The following is a 24,836-nucleotide window of genomic DNA, read 5'->3' as shown; positions in this document are numbered from 1 at the left end:
AACCCTAGACCGGTGAGATGACACACTATGCTGTTTTACATTATCAGCCAACAAGGACCAAGTCTGACCTGGAACAACACAAGCTGCTACACAGAGTGAACTCACACTTGAAGACATTTGCTGTGATTCTTACTGTCCACAACACACTATTGCCTGTAGAAATTGCACGAGACATATTTAATCGTGACGATTTGGTACAGAGTTCCAACAATCAAATTCAAGAGGCCTTTATCACACTTCTAATCAATATCATGCCACACCTGCAACAGGCTTCAGACACTGTAGCCATGAGGGGAATTAAACCCCAATCTTTGGGGTGGCGAGTGAACACTCTAACCACTAGGCTACAACATTGTGGCAGGATGATTCAGGTAATTCACAGCTTAGATTCTGTTTCCACTACAGCAACTTGTGCTAAATCAACCCTAACTTCCACACATTGATTGCAAGAGTCATCTCTTTTAAGACTGAAGAACCTCATCTTCAAATTTTTTACCTCTTAAGGCAAATAGTTAAATTCATTAACTGATGTTTACCTCTTCGTCCAAGAGCCTCTTCGCCTGATCAAGTCCCTCCTTCAATTCCTGGTAATCCGTTTTCATCACATCAATCTCAGACTCCTTCTTGCTCTGCTTTTGTTTGAGGAACTTCTGATGGGATTCAAGGACAGACAACTCCTCCAAAACTGTCTTCAACTTCTTATTCAGGTTGTCGAAGTTAGGAGTCAGCCTTGAGTCACATTATATCATTTGTTGGTATAATTATGTTTATTGCATCCTAGAGTTACAATATATGATCTAATGGTTTTCACTGGATGTACAGTAAATGAAAGGTTATATAGTTTCCAATGTTTCATTTGAACCAAGTGTAGAGCAGTAATTCAGCAGCCCTGAATCAACCAAATCATTGTGCAACCTTTCTCAGATTGCTTCACTCTACAACAAAACAAACAGAAATTTGTTGTCTATAGAGCAACATGCACGGCTAGGAAGAGAATTTTCCAGAAAGCAGGAAGGATAAAGGGTAAAGAGTAAAGGGTAAAGGGCTGGGGCAGTATCAGTGGGTAGTGTGGTAGTGGGGGAGGGCAGGGAAGAGCAGGTTCCTGAGACCAGGAAGGGAAGTGCAACGACCTGGAGCACTGCCAGTGGGTAGAAGGGTATTGGTTGATGAAGAAGGGAGCACTTCCAGAGACCAGCGAGAGAAAGGCAAAGGGCACTATGTAAAAGGTACAGGATTGAGGCAGTGGTCCACAGCAGGGGTAGCATAGGGGACATGAGTATGGGTGTAGTGTTCAAGATGTGGGGGCAAGGGGCTAAGGGGGCAAGGGGCAGGGGGCTCGTAGTATATAGGGAAAAGAGGTTGGGAGAAGGGGTAGCGAGGAAGCTATTGGGATGGCATAGAGCTGGAGCAATGGGAACGAGGGCTTGGCTTACTTCTTGAGCTCAGATGGGATCAGGCTGTCAGTCTTGGTACATATGAAAGCCACATTGCCATACTGGCCATCCATCAAGAGCTGGCGACGGAAGTTCTCCCCAAGGAGATCCTTAGCTGTGTGGTCATCAATAGCACGGTGGATGCTGGCCACCACCCACACTGACATGCAGTTCTTCAAGTACTGGAATACAGGCATTAACACTAATATACTCCTGCCACCCACACTGAAGTGCAGTTCTTCAAGTACTGGAAAAGGTATCAAGACTTGTATACTCCCACCACCCACACCAAAGTGCAGTTCTTCAAGTACTGGAACACGGGCAATAACACTAACATACTCCCACCACCCACACCAAAGTGCAGTTCTTCAAGTACTGGAACACGGGCACTAACACTAACATACTCCCATCACCCACACCAAAGTGCAGTTCTTCAAGTACGGGAACACTAACATACTCCCACCACCCACACCAAAGTGCAGTTTTTCAAGTACTCGAACATGGGCATTAACACTAACATACTCCCATCACCCACACCAAAGTGCAGTTCTTCAAGTACTGAAACATGAGCACTAACACTAACATACTCCCACCACCCACACCAAAGTGCAGTTCTTCAAGTACGGGAACACTAACATACTCCCACCACCCACACCAAAGTGCAGTTTTTCAAGTACTCGAACATGGGCATTAACACTAACATACTCCCACCACCCACACTGAAGTGCAGTTCTTCAAGTACTGAAACATGAGCACTAACACTAACATACTCCCACCACCCACACCAAAGTGCAGTTCTTCAAGTACGGGAACACTAACATACTCCCACCACCCACACCAAAGTGCAGTTTTTCAAGTACTCGAACATGGGCATTAACACTAACATACTCCCATCACCCACACCAAAGTGCAGTTCTTCAAGTACTGAAACATGAGCACTAACACTAACATACTCCCACCACCCACACCAAAGTGCAGTTCTTCAAGTACGGGAACACTAACATACTCCCACCACCCACACCAAAGTGCAGTTTTTCAAGTACTCGAACATGGGCATTAACACTAACATACTCCCACCACCCACACTGAAGTGCAGTTCTTCAAGTACTAGAACACAAGGTTTCTGACACCATGAGTGATGCCCAAAAAAATACAGGTGATGTTGACCAAACAATGCTACTGATGTTATGTAAATGATTCACTAGCCTAGTCCTTAATGCATTTCTAGAAATATGAATTATTTTGTATTGTCTCAGGCAGCTGAGAGAGACACCCAAATTAACAACATGCATTGAAGTTTTGTTTGTGATTTTCTTTGTTGTTTTATGCACTGGTCTGCAATATTTTGGCTCTATGATGGCAGCATGAACACAATGCTACCTGGACCAGAGAGGCCTGTGACGGTTTGTTCTACCCAATTGGGATATGATGGCAGGCATCAATCAAACCTGGCCAAATAATCGCCTTAGTTGTCTTTTACAACAAGCATATAATGACCAATTCTAACCAGTATCGTCAAACAGGGACCATATTTGGTCAGTGACAACATTTGGGGGAAAAACAACAAAAACGAAAGCATCTCTAAAACATATCTCACCTCTTTGGCTATCTTATCCCTTGCAGCATTGGCATCACGTACCCCTGGCAGATCAACAAGGACGGCTCCGCTACTGCACACTTCACATGATGGGAGGTACAGTTTCACCTGTTTTACTATTGGCCAGAACTGCTGGCTCTTAGAACCATTGTCTGTATTCTCAATATAGCTGTTGACTTCATCTCGGAGTGCTTTGGCCTGAAACAGATGATAAACATTGTCTGAATATCTAAGCTTGTCTTGCCATCAATTAGCAAACATATTTTGTCTTTACAAGACAACCAAACTTGCCACAGTGTGTCACAGGTCACTGGGTGCTTAACAGTTTCTTGGTCTACTACTTAATTCAGATGAAGGAAGGAGTGTCTCGTGCAATTTACACAAGTTCTTGTCAAAAGTTTCAAATATACACAGAGCCACTGGACACACTCACAGATTGGACAGAGATAGTCTTGATCCTGCTGAGCCACTGTGTGATGTGAGTCTGTTTAAGGAGGACATTCATCTTGCGAACTTTCCCATATACGGCCTTCACTTTGGCATATGCCACACCAGCCTCTGATGTAGGGTCAGGCTGTGATGTCTGTAGGCTGCCGTCTCTCTTAGTGAGATCGTTCAGAAGGACCTCAAGTTCCTCCAGCCACTCCTGCAGAGGAATATATACACAGACTGGGAATATCACAGCTTTATAAGGAGATACACAGCGACTAAAGGTCAGGTGGGGTGAGGTGTAACGTTATACTAGAGAGTATTTTGCTCTTACGACAATGTGTGTGTATGTGTGGCTGCTTGTACTAGTTCAGACTTGACTTAGTTTTACAGTGCTAGCTCACTGAGATACCATGCCACATTTAAGCATGAATACCCCACTTAGCCACATTGTACGGACTCCAAGCTGTCCAGTCCTTGTTTTTCCCGTTCAATGCTCAGCACCAGGAAGGGACCAACAAGTACCATATTTTAATGTTTTTGGGAACCCATGACCTCCCATTCTCCAGCCAGAAGATCTAACCACTACACCACAGAGGCAGATACATACATTAGGGGATACACTAACACCTAATATACACAAGAGAATACACCTAGACTATAATATTATGTACCCAGTGGATACACAGAAACCATATGTACATTACGCCACAAGGCAAAATACAAACCTCTCTGGAGAGAAAATGGATGTCAGCCTCATAGTTTTGGTTGTGTGTATTTTCCATGATCTCAACAACTACAGCTGTGCAAGCTTGCACTCCTGATGTTGGTAGAACACAAGGCTGATTGAGCAGAGCGTTCAGCAGGGATGATTTCCCGGCACCAGTGTCCCCGACAACAGCTATGATGGTTGTGGGTAGTTGTACAGTCTTCTTTAGTGACTGCAGCTTATCCCTGTCAAAGCCATGGAACAATGACACACACACACAATCGGTATTACAGTCAAGAGTCATCCAAAGATGACAAATCCCCCAAGTCCTAATTGCTTCCAATGAAATCATACAAAATATATATGTAAAAAATCTTTAAAATAGCAAATGGCAGCACTTAAAATTCTGGGCCTCCTTTCACAAAGCACTAAGGTGATCGTAACTCACTGTAATCTTTGTGCAATGTTAAAGAATGGGAGTAACAGTTAACCTTAGTACAGGTTGCTTCGTGAACCTCTGTTTGATATATCAGCCAAATCTTGTAGAAAGACAGTGAATGTTTTTTGAGTTGTTCTCAGAAAACGAAGCCCATGCCTCTCTCTTAAGACTAAGTCAAAAACATTTCCATGGAAACAAAAAATAAAAATAAAAACCATCCAAATCTGCAAATAGCAAAATGCACCACATCAGTATGTGTTTAATATATCTACCAATTTTTGTTGAAAAATATTGTATGCTTTTTCAGTTACGCTCTCAAAACAAATGGATGAACTAATGGGTGGATGAGCCGGGGGGGGGGGGGGGGGCTGATTAGTATCATATATACTAACAAGACATCATTTAATGCCTGGAATCTGACCCAGACCTTCCTCTCCTCCAATCAGATGCCCAAGACCACTATTTCCAGTTCCCAGAATCCCCTATGGAGAGCCCCATGTAAATTTCTGAACTTACCACCATGCTTGGACTGTACTGTTGCCGTAGGTGTGTGATGTGTTGAAAGAGTCAGTCAGTATGGCCACGATCTTCTTACACCTAAGCAAAACATCAGCAGGAGAGGGGACTTATGTGGGACAAATTTCATCCAGAAACATAAATATGTGTAACCAGGAAACCAAAAATACCCCTGTCCTCACTAGTGGGGAATCATTTAATTGTCACAGCAAGTCTGACACGAGAGATCTGTCCAACTTGAAGAGTTTATTCCTATTTTATTGGTCTGCCTATATATACAAGTATTTATTGATATCAATGCAAAACCGAGCAAAAAGGATTTAGGACTTAGGATTTCTATTCCAGTTCCTTGTTTTAAAGGTCCAGAATTAAGATCATTTCTTTCACAAATAATCCATAAACAATTGCATCTGAATAATCCTACCTCGCCAAAAAGTCCTCCACTTTGGTCAAAGAATCCTTTACTTTGCTACAGACACCACTTTTCTGACTGACAGTATTCATGTTGTGGGTTTCACCTTCATCTTTCGCTGTCATGTCACATTGCAGACGACTCCTACGCTTGGCTCGAATACTCTCTAATAAACTTTTACGCCGGACATTTGTTAGATTTTGTTCCGGAGCAGCAGAGAGCCTTCTGTCCAACTGACTCAGTTGGGAACTGGACAGGTCATCCACAGATGTGCACATCCTTTGACTACTGTGGGTCTCAACATTCATTAATGAGACACTTGGATGACCTTTAGAAATGTTGTCATTGTCCCTGGTATTTGGACTACCATCAGCTTTTTCTTCCACATCGGAACATTTAGTACTTCCGCTGTAGCTGAATTCTACGTCCTGATCCGAAATGGGCATGGAGTAACTGGTATCTTCATCCGAACTGTAGGTGACCTCTTCCACTCTAGACCTTTCCGTCTCACATTCCGCATTATCCTGTCTATTAAGACTCCTCTTTTTTGGAGCTGACAGCATTGGAAAATCTTCAACATTATCATCATCCTCCGTAGACGCTGCAATGCCACAAGTGGATGACGACCGATCGCCATCTTCTTCGAAACTATTATTTACTGACCTACTAGTCCATGGCACATCCTGTCTCTTTTCTGTCCTGTTCTCCGGAGTGACAGAAGTGGCCCACTCTGCTTCTTTGCGAACTTCAGGGGTGATTCTACCCAATGATTTGCAGCGCAAATCTAACAGTTCTTTGGCAGGGTCAATTAAAACTACCTTATGCTCATTTCCGGAAGTTGAGGCTGAAGTTAAAGAAGTTGTTTTGGCACCGGAGTCAGCCAATACCGAGGTACTGGTTCCAGCAGTCTCTGGTTGAAGACTGCCGGTGTTGTGGCAGGTATCATCAAAGATATCATCCAGGGAATCTTCAAGAAGTTCAATGGACATAATTAATAGAAGGTCAAAGATACGTAACACAATAACATGTAATGATGAGTCTTGACCAAACATTCCAATGACTGATATCCTAAACATAAATCTATGGAATTGGGTTATAATGGCACGTATTACCCAGGTCAGCGAACATGAGCACCCGTTACTCATCTATAACAGAAAGTTCAGGTAGCTGAAGACTAATTCTAACTTAGGTCAATATATACTGAACAGCAAAAGAAACGCAAGTTTTGAAAAAATGAAATCTCACAAAAGTAAGTGCTCGTGTTAATGTCTTCTATTAAACAGCTAAGAGTTTCTTATGCTGTTCATTCAGTATATTAGGCTAAATATGAAAAGTGAAATGTTTCTTGGGCATTGTGTGCATTTAACAATTTTTCAGTGCCATTTAATAAAAATAATTTTGACTTGTCCACGTCCCAACCATCCATTTGTCCACTATAAAAATGAGTGTCTGTAACACAGAGGCTGACTGAATCTTCCCAAGCTGTATTTCTAAGAGAACAAAAATAGAAATGTGTTCTTCCCACGTCACGTTTTTTCTATAAAAATTAATGAAAAAGAAGTCCTATTGCAAAAAATGTGCCCAAGAAACATTTAATTTTCTTAAGCAGCCTCAGTACAATTTAAAATTTTCAAACACTCCTGTTTCTCAGACTCTATGCATATTTGTACAAATTCTTGCAAAATATATTTTTATCTAGTGATATTTAGTAGCGACTGAATACCTGATTGGCATCTCCTGTCTGAATCTGTGTCACTGCTGTCCTGCTCCAAACCAGCGATGATGTTGCCCACATCCACACCTGGACTGCTGGTACAGTCCACATCCTCTGAGAAGTCCATCTGAAGATGCACTGGAATGCAAGACTGTTTTGTTGAAGAATCAGATGTCTCTCCTACAACAGCAACAGATGGAGACACAGTGGTCTCATTATTGGGAGTCTGTCTTGTTCCATCAGAAAATGATGTCACTGTCTTTGTACTGGAGCAGCTAAGCTCTTGGGTAAAATCCAGATGTGTGAGCTCATGATTATCTGCATTGCTGAGATCAGTGGCATCCTTTGAAGTGTTTCTGGACGAATCTGCTGGAACTGCATCAGCATCACTTGGAACATTAGTGACATGGACTTCATTAGAAGAAATGGCTTCTTTCCTCTTTCCTCCTTTTTCTTTCGCAGATGATTCTTCAGTATGACCAGTCTTTGATCGTTTGTCTCCTGACGTATCAGATACATCTTCACCCTTGACTGTAAGATACATTCCACTACCAGACATTTCAATGTCTTCACCAGCATCAATCTCAGTATCACCTTGATCTTTGATTTCAAACCCTGAACTGTCATTCAAATGAACATTTTCACCATTATTCACAATATCCATGTCGAACAAGCTGTCAGCAGCTCCAGTGTTCTGCAGATGCCTGTTTCCTGACTTACCAGACTCCATAATTGATGAACAGTCCACCATCTGAATATCATCACCACAACCAAAGTTTGGTTCTTGTTTCTTGGAAGAATGCCTCCCACCTTTACCACAGTGTGAATCATCATCCTCATCTTCATGCTCAGTCTTCACAGTAGGGGCTTTGACCACAAGCCTACACTCAGTTATATACACATCACTGTCATAATCACTCTCAAGGGTGTGCACACTCAATGAACTGCCCAGACTCAATGATGCATCAGCAGGAGTGTTCTCTGCATCGTCTCCTATTTCTGAAGCTGTGTCAGGTAACGTCCCTGAATGGTCACTGGCCAATCTGCGCACATCTGTTACACTTCTACTTGATATATGAGCATCAGGTGATGAGCTGTGTTTAACCGACGTATTCGTTAAATTTTCTTGATCCGATGCTTCTCGTGTATTACCTTGTGATGAATTGGACGACCTCTGATCTGATGTTTCATGTGCACTACCTTGTGATGAATTGGACGACCTTTGATCTGATGTTTCAAGGATGTCTTTAGGACTGTAAGACTGATTCACTAGATCCTCATCTGTGTCTGCTTTCATCTCCAGAGCAAAGTCTGGAGTGTCCTCATCAGTATATGCCTCAATATCCTCTGAGACTGTCAAGTGTTCAGAAGAATATGTGCTTGACTCATCAGTCTCATCCTCGGCATCAGCCCTCCAACTTTCTTCACTTGTCTCTTTACTTTCTGGTGTGTCTTCATCCGTACAGAAGTCATCTTCATCACATTCCAGCTCTATATCCATGTCCTTTTCAAACATACTTCTACTTTCTGCAGATGAGTCACTATGGTATGTATCTTCTGCAGAGATCTCCTTGTCTTTGCCATTGGTCATTTTGCATTTTTCCAGCACAGTACCATGTGAGGTATTGTTGAGGAGTACATCATCATCAGTATGAGACATCTTTCCACTTCCTTCATGGGTGTCCTTGACTGATGTCTCCTGATCAAACATCCCTTTGCTTCCATCTGCAATGTCACCCTTTGAGGAATTCTTGTGTACTTTGGTATCCTGACCGTAAGTCACTTTACTTTCTTCTGGGGTATCACTACATGAAGTTTCCTTGTGAAACACATCATCATCCTGATCAATTGGCTCTTTGGTTCTTTCTGAAATGCTGCTATCGTGATCAAGATCTGTTTGTTTGTCTTCTTCTGGCTTATCAGACACATCCTCAGTCTTGACTGGGTCATCTGCAAGACAGGATTCACTGCCTGACACTTCAGTGTTTTCATCAGCATTTGATTCCCCCTTCAGCTCAATATCACCATCCCTATAGTATGTCTGCTTGCTTTCGTCAATAATATTTGATGTCTCCCCAAGAAGCATGTGGTCATCCTGATCAAATATCTCCTTGTCCTTTTCAGAAGCAATAACCTTTGATGTTTCCATAGAAAGGATGTTGTCAGTGTCTACTTCATCATCTGAGTCTGTAATGACAATAACGCCATCTCCATCAACATTAATCCCAGAAGGTTCTAAAGCCAGAAGGTTCTCATGAATCTCCTCCATGACAAGAGTAGATGCTGACTGTGCTGGACTTCCAAGCATATCATTCTCAAGGTCAACAACACTAGGGGATACTTTTGACTCAGCTTCCTCTCTGATGCTGTCAACATTTACTGCAGGTTCACTAACTCTGGCTGTGACTACATTTTCGGAGGCAACATGTGAGGCTGATGTCATCTTTTGCTTGATGGTAAGACATGATTCACTTTTGGAATTATTCACATTAAAAAGGATGCCTTGTTCATCTTTTGTTTCCTGAAGCCCTTCTGTGAGGCCATGATGCGCAGCATCATCACTAATGTTTCTGAAGTGCTGCTCACCAGTTGGGCTGCCATCACCAGGGTTATGTTGGTCATCCCTGAAGCCTTGTCCTTTTCCAGTGAGGTTGTGTTTGCCACCAATAATGCCTTGCCTGTTCTGACTGAGGCCATGTTGTTCTTGAAGCTCACTGCTATCCCAACAAGTGAAAGACAATTTCTGTTTGTCACTGGTCGGATTACAAGCAATATGTGCTTTGACACTTTCTCTGATCAAGAAAAATTTTGCAACCATACTTCCTAAACATGTTTTTAATGACAAACTTGCTTGCCAAGACCTTTTCTCGACTGATCTGTCTTCTGATGCTTTGCGTTTTCTGCTATTTGGAGCATTAGAACAACATTCCTCCATCATTTGCAAGCACTGTTCCTCTGGTAACACACACTGAGAAATGTTGGAAGTTCTTGCAGCCACCCTACAACCTCTGTCCGCATCAGATATAAGTTTACGGCCTTTTATTTCTGTGGCTTCATAATCTGTATGTACATGTATGGGACCAAGGAATGGAAGGGAAGATTTTCCAAAGACCACTCCATCACGATTACAGTCCTGATGATGATCATCTGCGAGCCAGTCCATCTCATCATGATTCTTGTCGGGGGGAGCCACCTTGTCAAGCCCCCTCATCTGTTGACAGTCAGTTGGAGACAAAGAGCACACGTCAATCACCTTTGTTCTGTCATCCCTGAGATCGATGATTGCTAGACTTTCTTCAGACTCGGTAACAAAGTCAATGTAATTCATCATCTTCATCCTATCCTCATCGCTGGTTACCTGTTCACTTTTAACTAATCTTGATTCAATCCCATCATATTCATTGACTTCCATGGACGGTAAATTCATCCCTGATGCATCAGGTTTCTTTGAGAATTCTGTTGTATGGTAGTCTTCTGGCAGACTTGATGTTGTTTCCTTGGGCTCATTTGTTATTGTTTCAGGACCTGAGAAGTCGTCCAAATCTGGAACTTTAACCACATTTTGTTCAAAAGCATGAGATAAATTCTCTTTGAAACTATTTTCCAAAGATTCTGGCTGCAGTAAGGTAGTCTTGTATCTGGCACTCTTGGGGTCAATAGCTGAAATACTGTCTCTTTCCTCAGTACCTTCACCATCTGAATCTGCGCTTTTTGAAGCAGATAGATTACAAGCCTGTTCATGCTTAACCATATCAATATCACCGGGAACTTTTTCATCCATGTTTGATTTTTCATGAAAACTGATATCTTCACCGAAACTGTGTCTACAATCAGAACTTTGTACATCATCAATGGCATCAAATATGATGGTGTTCGTGTGATCAACTCTGAAAAGTGGTTCTGCAATAAAGGTGGGTTCTGAATCAAACCTGGATTTGTAAAGACTGATTGCTGAGGACTTTTCCTTGACAGTATGGTCATCACAACATGCGCCAGAACTAGACCTCAAGTCTTCCCTCACGATCTTCACACCACTACCTGGACTTCCATACTTGGCAAAACCATGTCCTTTATCACATGACCGATCTTCAATCCCCACACTGCGTGTGTTTTCTGTAAAACCTTCTGAAACAGTGTCATGATTACTTTCTGCAGAAAATGAAAAGGTTGGCAATGCTTCAACTTTCTGTTTATAAAGCAAAGAAGTTTCTTGAGATGTCTCTCCACTTGCCTCCACAGGTTCATCAGCATCATTACTCAGCTCTAAAGGAGCAATGCCACTCATGATGGATTCTTGTGTGCAAGTAATATCATCATCTGTGATGTTCCCTTGGAAAATGTCTTCTGAAGTCAGATCACCTTTGCCACTGTTGCAAGAAGACTGAGACACTTCCTGCCACAGGTTCAACTGACTTGCACTACTCTCGAGGTCAGAGGCAGGGTGGGTTTGGTGCTGTTCAACAGAGGAAGAACACAATGGCTCACTTTCACAAATCTTTCCAAGCATTTTTGAATGATTTGACTCTTTTGATGCCTTGAACTTTATGACAGGACTCACAAAGCAATCATCAGCACTTTCTCCTGAAACAGCAGAATCATTATGTAGCTGACTTTCATCCGATGTTGTCATCACCAAGTGCAGATCCTCATCTGAGAGCAGTGCTTCCTCTCCTGAAGCAATGTTGTGAGGCCTGGCTGCATGGCTGTCATTCTCTGGAGTGTCATTCACAATCCCAGGATCATCAGTTCCTGTTGGTGAAGGTGTTAGTTCGGGTTGAGAGAGATTAGGGAAGCATGAGTCCGTATTGTCGGTCTGACTCTCAATACCAGACAAATGAAGGTGGAGATCAGTATCATCTGATGATGTAAATGATCTCATCACTTCTTTCTTACTACTACTGATACAGCTCCTATTACTGCTGATAGGGCTGCTGTTCACCCCAAAGCATGACTCCACATTGCTCGCCTGGCTTTCAATACCAGACAACTGAAGGTGAAGATCAGTGTCATATGTCAGTGGGATACTACGAAGATCAGTGTCATCTGATGATGTACATGATTTCATCATCTCTCGCTTACTACTGCGAGTGCAGCTGTTCTCTGTCAGTGGGATACTACGAAGATCTGTAGCTTGACAATCACTCTTACAAACTAATCCCAATCCAGTTTCTCCTTGAGCAGATCCTTCAGGATCATGCTCACTTTCTTTGACCTCTTTCACATCTGAAGTGCGACTGGGGCTGGGCTCTGCTGAAACATCCTTCTGGTACGACAGGTCATCACAGTTCACTACTAAGGAATCTGAAACTGGTTTTGGCGTTGATGCGGAGAAGTCTGTCCCCAGCATACTGAAATCAAAACTTTCTTCCTGCTCCCTGCATTTCTGGCTTATCTTCGACTGGCTACTCAAGCACCTGTCCTCATCATGCACTTTTGCATTATCAGTGGAGTTGGCAGCTTGTTTCACTGCTGTATCACCATGACCTTTCAAGTCCTTTACAACTGTCACATTTGACATCATGTAAGTGGCCTCATTGTCACCTTCACCTTCAATGTCATCATGTATTGTAAGATCGACCTGTATATCAGTGTCACCATACATTGTTTTATCTGCCTGAATATCAATGTCACCTTGACAATCAGTGTCATCATACATTGTTAGATCTGCCTGAATATCAGAGTCACTTTGACCTTCAGTGTCATCACAAATTGTTAGATCTGCTTGAATGTCAGTGTCACTTTGAACTTCAGTCTTACTGAATTTTGTTACATCTGCCTGTGGTTCACCTTGACCATCAGTGTCTTTAGACTTTGCTACATCTGCTTCCATGCCAACATGATCCTCATGGTCCTTACAAGTCACATCTGGCTGCCTGAAATATTGACCTTCAGGGTCATCGTACAGTGTTACATGTGACTGAATATCAGTCTCACCATTACTTTCAGGTTCTCCAAATGTTTTTACTTTTGCCTGCATGTCACCTTGACTTTCATGGTCCTCACTGGCCACATCTGCCTGCATATCACTTCCATCTCCAGGGTCCTTACTGGTCACATCTGCCTCCACGACACCTTGACCTTCAGGGTCTCCACTGGTCACATCTACTTTAATGTCACCTTCATTTTCGGGGTCTTCACTGGTCAATTCTGTCTCCATGTAATCTTCACCTTCAGATTTTCCAATGATCACATATGCCTGCATGTCACCTTGACCCACAAGGTCTCCACTGGTCACATCTGCCTGAATGTCACTGTGACCTTCAGGGTCTCCACTGGTCACATCTGCCTGCATTTCACCTTGACCTTTATAGTCTCCAATGGTCACATCTCCATGCACGTTACACTGACCTTCAGGGTCTCCACTGGTCAAATCTGTAGGCATGTCACCTTGACCTTCAGGATCTCCACTGGTCACATCTGCCTCCATGTCACCGTGACCTTCAGGGTCTCCACTGGTCACATATACTTTAATGTCACCTTCAATTTCAGGGTCTCCACTGGTCACATCTACTTTAATGTCACCTTGACCTTCAGGGTCTCCACTGGTCACATCTACTTTAATGTCATCTTGACCTTCAGGGTCTCCACTGGTCACATCTACTTTAATGTCACCTTCATTTTCAGGGTCTTCACTGGTCAATTCTGTCTCCATGTCATCTTGACCTTCAGATTTTCCAATGATCACATATGCCTGCGTGTCACCTTGAACTACAAGGTCTCCACTGGTCACATCTGCCTCCTTGTCACTGTGACCTTCAGGGTCTCCACTGGTCACATTTACTTTAATGTCACCTTCATTTTCAGGGTCTTCACTGGTCAATTCTGTCTCCATGTCATCTTGACCTTCAGATTTTCCAATGATCACATATGCCTGCGTGTCACGTTGACCCACAAGGTCTCCACTGGTCACATCTGCCTGAATGTCACTGTGACCTTCAGGGTCTCCACTGGTCACATCTGCCTGCATTTCACCTTGACCTTTATAGTCTCCAATGGTCGCATCTCCATGCACGTTACACTGACCTTCAGGGTCTCCACTGGTCAAATCTGTAGGCATGTCACCTTGACCTTCAGGATCTCCACTGGTCACATCTGCCTCCATGTCACCGTGACCTTCAGGGTCTCCACTGGTCACATATACTTTAATGTCACCTTCAATTTCAGGGTCTCCACTGGTCACATCTACTTTAATGTCACCTTGACCTTCAGGGTCTCCACTGGTCACATCTACTTTAATGTCATCTTGACCTTCAGGGTCTCCACTGGTCACATCTACTTTAATGTCACCTTCATTTTCAGGGTCTTCACTGGTCAATTCTGTCTCCATGTCATCTTGACCTTCAGATTTTCCAATGATCACATATGCCTGCGTGTCACCTTGAACTACAAGGTCTCCACTGGTCACATCTGCCTCCTTGTCACTGTGACCTTCAGGGTCTCCACTGGTCACATTTACTTTAATGTCACCTTCATTTTCAGGGTCTCCACTGGTCACATCTACTTTAATGTCACCTTCATTTTCAGGGTCTTCACTGGTCAATTCTGTCTCCATGTCATCTTGACCTTCAGATTTTCCAATGATCACATATGCCTGCATGTCACCTTGACCTACAAGGTCTCCACTGGTCACATCTGCCTCCTTGTCACTGTCACCTTCAGGATCTCCACTGGTCACATCTGCCTGCATGTCACACTCACCTTCAGGATCGCCACTGGTCACATCTGAATGCATGTTACCTTGGCCTACAGGGTCTCCACTGGTCACATCTGCCTGCATGTCTCCTTGACCTACAAGGTCTTCACTGGTCACATCTGCCTGCATGTTATCTTGTCCTTTAGGATCTTCACTATTCACATCTGCATGCATGTTATCTTGACCTTCTGGGTCTCCACTGGTCAAATCTGCTGGTATGTCACCTTGACCCACAGGGTCTCCACAGGCCATATCTGCCTCCATGTCATCTTGATCTTCAAGGTCTCCACTGGTCACACCTGCCTGAATATTACCTTGACCTTCAGGGTCTCGACTGGTCAAATCTGCTGGTATGTCACCTTGACTTTCAGCTTCTATACTGGTCACATCTTTTGTCATGTTACCTTGGCCTTCAGGGTCTCCACTGGTCACATCTGAATGAATAACACCTTGACCTTCAGGGTCTCCACTGGTTACACATGCCTGCATGTCATCTTGACCTTTAGGGTCTCCACTTGTGACATCTGCATGAATGTTACCTTGACCTTCATGGTCTCCACTGGTCATATCTGCCTCCATGTCATTGTGATCTTCAAGGTCTCCACTGGTCACATCTACTTGAATATCACCTTGACCTTCCGGGTCTCCACTGGTCACATTTGCCTGAATATCACCTTGATCTTTAGGGTCTCCACTGGTCACATCTACCTGAATTTCACCTTGACCTTCTGACCCACTGGTCACATCTGAGTGCATCTCACCCTGACATTCTTGATCTTGAGTTACCACTTCATGGAACAAAGTCAGAGATGAACCATGGTCACCTTGACCTGCAAAGTTGTCAGATGTCATTGCCTGTGAATCTTCTGCTTGACTGAGGTAGAGATGTAAGTCTGCTTGTGATTCTGAGAAGTCATGGTCAGATACTGCATTGTCATCTTCCTCACTTTTCTTCAGATTGGTGAAGGTTTCTTGATGGGGAATAACAGGAGACAATTCATCCTCATCCTCAATACTATCAACATCCACATTCAGCGAAATAGCACTAGCTGATTTTGATGGCTCCATAACGTCACTCTTTTGACTTATTTCTGCATGGTTAGTGCCTTTCAGTCTGAAATGTTCACACCCTGTACCTCTGGCTGAACATGGTAAATATTTCCCTGAATCAAGGTTACCACTTTCTTGAGAGGCCATCTTCTCTTCCAAAGTAGCACTCATACTTTCTGTTCTGCATGTGTTCTTCTCTTTATGGTCATAAATAATGGTGCTATAAGCAGATACTATGCTCTTTAAGGCACTGCTGTCATCACTTTCTCTGACATCTTGGGCTTTGTCTTCTTGAACACTACTGTGACATGCAGTTGAAAGGTGTATATTGCAAGTAGTGGACTCAGGGGTGTGTGATCTTTGAAACCTCTCATTTTCAGTGGCATCCCCAGATGAGACCTTCACAACATCTTCTTTGTCAGCCAAATCAAATGATGTGAGCTTTTGAGGTGAACTCATGACAAAAGAATCATCTATAGTGTTCAGGGCTGATTGTTGTAGAACAACTTTATCTTTCACTTTGTCAGCTGGAGTTATAACATTCCCAGAGTCAATCACTGCAGAATCTTCATCTTCATTTGATTCCCTTTTCATCATTTCTTTCATCACGTCTACAGCTGTAACAGTGTCCACTGACATATCCTGATCTACAGACGCCTCATTTCTTGTCACTACCTTCAGGACATCTTCATCCTCTTCTTTGATCACAATATCTTCAGTTGACTCAGTTTGCCTCACTACCTTTCCATGTGACTGTCTCAGATCAACCTCTTCATCAACAGTTGAAGCTATTGTAATCATCTTTCCAGGTGATTCAATCATGACTAAATCTTCACCTTCAGAGATCTCCATAGGTGTCACCACCTCCCCAGGCAAGTTCATCAAAACGGAATCTTCATCTTCAATTGATTCAGTTTTTGTTACTACCTTTCCAGGTGAGCCCTTCAGAACAATATCGTTATCTCCAGTCAAGTCCACTGTTATCACCCCCTTCCGAGGAGAGGGTATCACAGCCATATCATTACAGCTAGAAGACTCACTTTGCACCATTGTTTCCCTCTTCACCTCTTTGGCAGTACCGTGCAGGGCTCTAAGAGTTTCAGCAGAAATGTCTTCTAGAAGCACATCTGATTCTTGATATCTCCTCAGGCTAGTATGTGTATGTGTAGCAGCACTGGGATTTACATCTATATTAGCATCTACATCTTCCGTGAGTACTGAAACATGGTCATTTGATTTTGTGCCTTGCCAGCCTATGTCTCGACTCAACTCTCCTCCCTCCATATCAATCATTTCTGACCTATCTTTAGCTGCAGGAACATGGGTTACCCCTTCCTCCTGACTAAGTTGTCTTTCTTCTGAGGAAATAAGTTGGTCCTCCAACAAAATTGGACTATTCACATTGGAAATACTTGAATGTCTAGTGGAAGATGTGGTTTGGTCCTTGGTGTCTGTAGCGTAAGCACCTTTAATTTTGCACTGATTTTCCGACCGTGACAAAACATCCCTGGTTTGGATTTCTCTTATGTCAGGTGTAACTTCAGAAACATGGAAGACCTGAGGTGAAGAACAGTCATATTTGTTATCTTGACATGAAGCATGTTCACTAACACCATCCATATGTGTTGACTCACAAGCATTTATTCCAATATGACGTTCTTCCTCTTTGTGCACAACAGTTTCCAAATCAACACCACAAGGACTATTCGTCATTTCACTCATATCATCGGAGTGCACACACACTTGTTGAGCATCACCTATTTGTTCACACATCAAGTTTATCACAGTATCAGTTTGTTCACAGGAAGTAGCACCTGTCTGATTACTTACTACATTTGGCACAGCATCCATTTCACTCACCAATCTTGCCTCTGGCTCTTTGGTGATCAAATCTTTCTCCAGGCAATATGGAGGGGCTGACATGGTAAGACATACCTCATGATCATGCACAGCCTTCTTAACAATCTCATTTTGTTCATGTTCTCCAACACCTCCAATGTCTCTATCACAAGATACCGAGGACAGAGTTATACTCACAACCTCATCTGAAGGTAAAGGATTTGTAATGTCGCTGTTGGCACAAAGGGTATGTTCTTGGTGGAAAGAGTTGAGCACATGTTCAGGTTGAGTTGTCAGATCAATGGTCACTTCACTCTTATTTCCATCTGAACCAATATCATCACTCAAGGTGTCATGATACTGCTTTGCCTGTTTGTCTGTCAGATTTGTGTCCAAAGGTCTGGATTCCTGACGGCAGTATTTGGAATCAATAACTTCACTACTAAAAGGCACACAACTTTCAGACTCAGCTTTGTCTTCAAGAGGTTTGACCACTGTAACTTGGATGTCATCACAGACTGGCTTTGGTGGTCTGAGTTGCATGGAAGCATCAATGTTTGGCACTATTTCCTTGACGGCATCATGTACAGGACTCTCTTCATCCACTGAAACATCAACATCATTGATTTCTGTTTCAAAAACTAGAGGTGAGGGTTCAACAGTGGGTTCTTCATAAGCCTGTGAGGCCACAAGCACAGATGTACCTGCTGAAGTTCCTGAAGCATGGGACTTTTTAGTGTCTTGTCTCCGACTAAATGAATCCTCTCCACTATCTACTGGAGTTTCTAAATATTCAGCCAACGCTCCTTGGATGGATTCTGATTTGGGCATAGGTTCAGTTAAGGGCACATCAGCACTTGAAGACACAGACAGAACAGAACTATCAGCTGATATTTCTGACAAATGGGGCTCATGAGGTTCTTGTTCCTTTCCAACTGAATAATTTCTACCATCTGGTGTTTGTGAAAGAGTTACTTGGAAGGATTCTGGATCAACAACCGAAGAGGTCAGAGGCTTTTCTGAAATATGCCTTCCATCCATTCCTTTCCTGCTCGCTACCACAGAATCATTCTCACTTGTCCCAGGAACATCTTTAGGAATTTCTAAAGACTGAACACTAGGAACAAAAGATGGTGGACATAAAGGTTCAGCAACAAACTGAGGTTCTGCAGCATTCACAGATGTCACATCCTTTGAGCTTATCATTTCACAGTTCTGATATGAGTCTTTAGATTCTAAAATATCCTCTGATGCTTCAAAGGAAGGTTTTGGAACACGTTTCTTTAACTGCTCCATGCTAGAGGAATATTCTGAGAGCTGAAATGACCCTGGTTGTTCAGAATTGATTTCTAACGGTTCAAGTGAAGGTTCACGAGAGCTACAAAGAGATGCACTCTGTTCTGTTACTTCACTCTCACTGTTTGGGTTACTCTCCTCTGAAGATTCAACCATTTTGTAACTGGAAGAAGCAACTTCAATTGGAACAGAAAATGTCCACTGTTTTTTCGGTCTCTTGTTTCCAGAATTCCTGTGGGAGACAACTTTACGTTTTTTACCTGAAGTTGAAAACACTGGAGAAGTTGAATTAGCACAAAACATATCAGTGTTTGTGGACAAAATTTTATCGGCAGCACTTTGGGAGCCTGAAGGATCAATTTTCAATCTTTTAGACAAGGGTTGAACATCGCTACAACCACTCACACATAAGCCACTTGACTGATGACATTTCCTTAGCATATCTGTGCCACTATCATGAACTTCAAAACTGACTGTCTGCTCTCTTTTAACAAAGATTCCACTTTCCTCATCTTTCATGGAGTCATCTCTCTGATCCTCTTCAGAATCACTGAAAATTTCAATGACTTCTACAGGTGCTTCATCAGTGAGGCACATATCATTTTCATCTTCAGTTCGGTAGCCAGTTGGAACAGGTAAAAAGTCTTCTGTGTCAGTTTCAACTTTAGTAAAAACACTTTTACTGTCAAGGGGACATGAATGTACAAAATGTGCTGCTTCTGGACTATTTCTCAAACCTGCAACCCTTGATGCAGCTGCATCATCATAGTTTCTGGCACCATCACTCTGTCTGGTTTTCAGTCCTGAATCAAACACATTCATTCCCCCTTGCTGAAATTCACTGGCTCGAGTCTCTGTGACAGCAGGTGTTTCCCTCGAAGCTGTACAGGTGGCAGAATCTGATGTAATGTGGCATCTCTGAAATGTGATGAAAGAAAACTCTTGCAAACATTAACAAATATTTTGACAATTAAACTAATAATTGCAAGGTTGAAGAGTCTCTGCATTGCACCCCAGCATTAAAACCTTTGGTGGCTTTACATGATCTTCGATAACCAAACATGTGAAACATTCCACTTTTGATGGGTAAAATTTCACTGTTTCAGGAATGACGTAATCCAAATCCCCACACACAAGACTAATCATCACACAACGACGATGTTGAAGGAAGTAGATGACTCCAACAAAGGGAGCGGGAAAGTATGGCTCTACACTGTATGCAGCAATACTCAAGTCCCTGCCAGGGTGTTCACACAAAGTCAACAAAAGGAAGCAAACCTGGGTCTTTGACACCTTCATTCACCACATGGCTACCCCATCATCCCTCAGGGCAACAGGGTAGCCTAGTGGTTAAAGCGTTTGCTGATCACGCTGAAGACCCAGGTTTGATTCCCCACATGGACTCAATGTGTGACACCCATTTCTGGTGTCTCCCGCCACGATATTGCTGGCATATTGCTAAAGGCATCACCCCAGATCTGAGTTTCCAAACGGGAGCAATACCTGAAGCCCACATGTAACAGTAACATTGTTGAAATAGTGCTAAAACTATATTGTGAAAATATTTACTCACTAACTCTAAAACAAAGGACATTCCAAACCAGCTAATCAGACAATGCTATATCAGTGGTGTGGATTTTTTTTTAGACGTTGTAAGAACATTTTCTCATCTTAACTCTCGTGTCTTTAATCTTTCTGACCATGAAACTGGCCACAACGAAATGAAATAAAGGAGTTCTACACTGATTTCGTTTTACATAGAACTTGAGCTACAGGTGCACATCAACTGACTGAGTGAAGATGTCTGAAGTGTTGCAGATAATGGACAAAAACATCTGTGTGTGGCATGAATGGTCATACCTGTTCTGCAGACACTGAAGAACCATCTTGAAGGTCAGCACAGGTTGTCTGCCCTTGGCATTGCCTTGGTTCACGTAATCGTGTAGGAATCTGGACTTCTGAGATAGGTGCTGGTGTTGATGACTGGAAAAACACAGCCTACATAACAGCTAGTCATGGAGTTTAACAGGACAACTACAAGGGCAAACATTGAAAAAGCAAATATGACATACAAAGAGTCTTTAGAATTAAGTCATCAACATGATGTTTCCTACCAGTATTGGTGTAATTCATATTGAAATACTAGAGAATGAGATTCTATCTATAACTTTGAATTTGTGATGTCATTTGACTGTAACACCATTGTGGTCTGCAAAGCATTGTGATGCAACATCAGTTATAAACAAAAGATAAAGAACCACAGGGTCAAAATATCAATACTGACCAGATCGTGTATGATGCCAACACATATCAACACATACCACACTCAACTGACTTCAACTTGTTCAATAATAATTCATGAGTAATGAAGAAAAAGCCATTTCCATGGATGCTTTGATGCAGACTAATACTAAGCCAAAGCCTAATACTAACATAGTCTGATGTTCCCCAAGTACTCACATGCAGTGTGGTAGCAGGGGGCAGTCCAGGCAGCCTACAGTCACATCTTCCAAACTACAACATGTTCAAACCATTCTAAAACACTGGCATGATTTGAGTTGAATTTACTGATGGCTGACATGTCATATGCAGGGAATTCATTAAGAGAAAGCAAGTGAGTCAGGTATTACAGGTGAGAATGGTTTATACACTTTGAAAATCAAGAAGCTGAGTCACCTGGATTAGTTTCTACAGGTGTGGAGATGATTAGCATTGTTCTCTAATGACCATGATGATGATGATGTCATCACAATATGTGTTCTGCATCATCATGATGTCATCACAATATGTGATCAGCATCATCACGATGTCATCGCAACACGTGATCAGCATCATCATGATGTACAATATGTGATCATCAACGGACGGAATTTTTTATCCCCACAAAAACACTATATTTACAATGGAACTATTACATGACAAGAAATATCTACAAAAAATAACGCCTGATATTTTATCAATAAACAATAAATGATACCAAGGCAGGATCAGTCTGTAGCTTGTCCAAATCCAGAGTGTAGAGGAATTTCTTTAAGTCTTGTGAGAAATGTTCATATCTGTTCAAATTACTTGCATATTTATATAATGCAAAGATAAGCCTTAAGTCTACATTCAAATACAGTGTTGCTGTAGAAATATCCAACTTCTATCCACAAATGATGAACAAATCCATAGGACATGATCAAATATTAACATGTGCCACTCCAACAACCCGTCTGCTCACTAGAAACTGGTACTCTGAATCAGCTTGTCTCTTCCTGGCACCAGCCGGGACATTCTTCCCATTGGGATGGCCAAAAGTCACGAGATCACCCTCATTCAGAATAGCAAAACCTATAAGCAAGGAAACACACTGCTAATGATTCCAGTTATCTTGTGTCTTTTGTATCAGGGCAGGGGTCAAGTATATTCCTGACAATCCTCAACCACAAAAAAACTCCCAGGCATCCTTTTCTTTGTTGAGTGAGTGAATGAGTCAGTGGGTTAGTGAGACAATGGAAAAGAATAAACTGATAAGTGAATAGTGCATAAGCAGTCCTGCTGCAAGCCGAGCGAGTTATTTGTTACAGTAGTTTGAACAATATTTCAGTTAAATCATGTCAGTCTGATGTTGAAGGTTCAATCAGAGTGTTGCAGGACTTTATGCCATCAGCATACTGTCTCTGGTTAAACCAATGAGCCAGATATGGCACAGACAAACCTTGAAGCATAATAAAAAATATGTCATATCTGAATAGTCAAACACTCTTCTGTCAAAAGGGAGGCGACCAACAAAAAAAATGGTTAGACACAACACAAAAGGATGAACAATCAAGATATATGAATGGACCAAAGTTTTACTTTGATACAAGTATTCTGACTAACTTAAACATCCACCTTCCAAAATCAGTATTGTTACCTTCTGACAATAATCTAGTGATTGTTCAACTGGAGTCACAGCTGCAATCAGCTGATGCTTTCTCTGCTTGGCTTACCCAAGAACCCCACCTTACATGAATCAGCCCTCCCAGCCCTCCTGCATGTACTTAACATAAGAAGTTAACAAAGCACATCCTACCAGTAATCTTGATGTGATTGATGAACACGCCATTCATGCTGTCATCGTAGAGCTTGTGTCGGTTGCCTTCTCGGATGATACGTGCGTGCAGTCTGGAGATGTAACCCCGCTGTAACGGATTGGAGGAGTCTAGGACATAATTTGCCTGCAGTGGGTTCCGCCCAATAATTGTGGTTACCCTGTTCAAGCTGAAAATTACAATACAGAATTTTACATATTTTGGTTTACATCTATATTTCCTAGAAGCATTTGCTGTTATAACAAAAAACACATGCCTTGAAACATTCACACATGGCATGTGGCAGTTCCTTGAACTCATAAATCTGAATTACATTACGAAGGAATTACACTAGTTTAATAGTGCCATAAAAATATTACACTGCAGTAGCTCCAACAGACGAGTAATACACAATAGTAAGAAACAGCTAGATGTAACATGATTCAATCACACGAAGAAACCAACCAATGGAAGAGGAAGGAGAGACAGAAAGGAGAGGGAGGAGAGAGGGAAAAAAGAGAAGTGGCAAGAACAAGGAGAACACTAGACATAGGCTTTACTTGTTGATTCCTTGTGGAGAGTCAAACCCATGTCCTCAGCAGGACCAGGGAACACCCTAACCACTAGACTCCTCACTGAAAGCTTCTCCCAACTTACTCCATGACATCAGGCACAGTCGGCAACGAGGCTGGAGGTCCAAACCGGGACAGGTGGTACAGAGGCAGACCACTGTTGTTCAGTCTCGGGCAGTCCGCCATCTTCCTGTATAGTCAACTACTTCGACATCTGAAATCAACAGATGTCACATTATTATTCTGACAAAAATAGTCACGAAATCGCATTTAAACAGAGAGAAATATAAAAGCAACTATAATAAATGATAAGCACTGTCACTAAGACAACAAAATCCTCCAGACGCAAATTGTCAAATCAAACATAAAAAGAAATGAAAGTGAAGGTCGTACATTAAGATGAAGTTAAATGACCAGTCAACCTCTCTTGATACTTCGCTCTGTGGTAGTTCCAACACACAAATAATTCAAACACGAACATTGACCTTGACATGAATGTCTTAGTGTACAAAATATGTAGAAGTTGTAATAAAGAAATTGCTACTCGAAAAACATTAAAGGTAAGTCTTGAATTTTTTTAAAGAAAATCCAGTGAACTATTCTTGATATATGTTGCTGACAACTTTAAAGGTCACTTGCAAACAACAAATCAAACATAATTAAAACAATTATCACTTACTCATGACATACAATTAGGAAATAATACTGTGTTGGGATATCAGATGTACAGTGTTCCCAGAAATTATTGAGAAAATCTTTGTTTTTTTTCTAATGATGCTAAGATTGGAAAAAGGGCTTTCACTATGCACTAAGCATACTAAATAAGGGAGACAACTCTTGAAGGCTTAGAAGGCAGCTCATTACATCAAGAGTTATCTCCCTTGTCTGAGCAGACGGCTTCCTGTGTTGACATGGCAGAATTTACAGCAAGAGAGAAAAGAAAGCTCAATCTAGATGATTTTGAAAGGGGTGAGGCTGATGCTAAAGTGTTAGCTTGTAGACATGGTATTCCTCTGTCTACAGTATACAGAACTTTGAAGAATATACAAACAGGAACCGGGATAGAGCACAAAGCAGGGGCA

The 24,836-nt window shown here is 42.2% G+C and overlaps 1 protein-coding gene across 1 annotated transcript in view; it reads right to left on the bottom strand.

Moving 5' to 3' along the window:
- Positions 1–24,836, bottom strand: part of LOC137257570 (uncharacterized) — a 57,093-nt gene that overhangs the window by 25,311 nt on the left and 6,946 nt on the right. Inside the window, exons 2-15 of the mRNA XM_067794895.1 lie at positions 23,840–23,968; positions 23,185–23,372; positions 22,351–22,460; positions 21,588–21,641; positions 20,988–21,110; positions 12,325–20,045; positions 7,259–12,141; positions 5,548–6,502; positions 5,124–5,204; positions 4,188–4,413; positions 3,464–3,676; positions 3,031–3,228; positions 1,434–1,615; positions 537–729 (exon numbers count right to left, since the gene is read on the bottom strand). Coding sequence (XP_067650996.1) covers positions 537–729; positions 1,434–1,615; positions 3,031–3,228; positions 3,464–3,676; positions 4,188–4,413; positions 5,124–5,204; positions 5,548–6,502; positions 7,259–12,141; positions 12,325–20,045; positions 20,988–21,110; positions 21,588–21,641; positions 22,351–22,460; positions 23,185–23,372; positions 23,840–23,940 — 15,228 coding nt within the window. The 5' untranslated portion in view covers positions 23,941–23,968. The remainder of the gene's footprint in view (positions 1–536; positions 730–1,433; positions 1,616–3,030; positions 3,229–3,463; positions 3,677–4,187; positions 4,414–5,123; positions 5,205–5,547; positions 6,503–7,258; positions 12,142–12,324; positions 20,046–20,987; positions 21,111–21,587; positions 21,642–22,350; positions 22,461–23,184; positions 23,373–23,839; positions 23,969–24,836) is intronic.

The sequence above is a fragment of the Haliotis asinina genome, chromosome 12, assembly GCF_037392515.1.
Source record: "Haliotis asinina isolate JCU_RB_2024 chromosome 12, JCU_Hal_asi_v2, whole genome shotgun sequence".
Lineage (NCBI taxonomy): Eukaryota > Metazoa > Mollusca > Gastropoda > Lepetellida > Haliotidae > Haliotis > Haliotis asinina.
The sequence above is the reverse complement of the archived record's forward strand: the minus strand, read 5'-3'. Positions and strand labels throughout refer to the sequence as shown.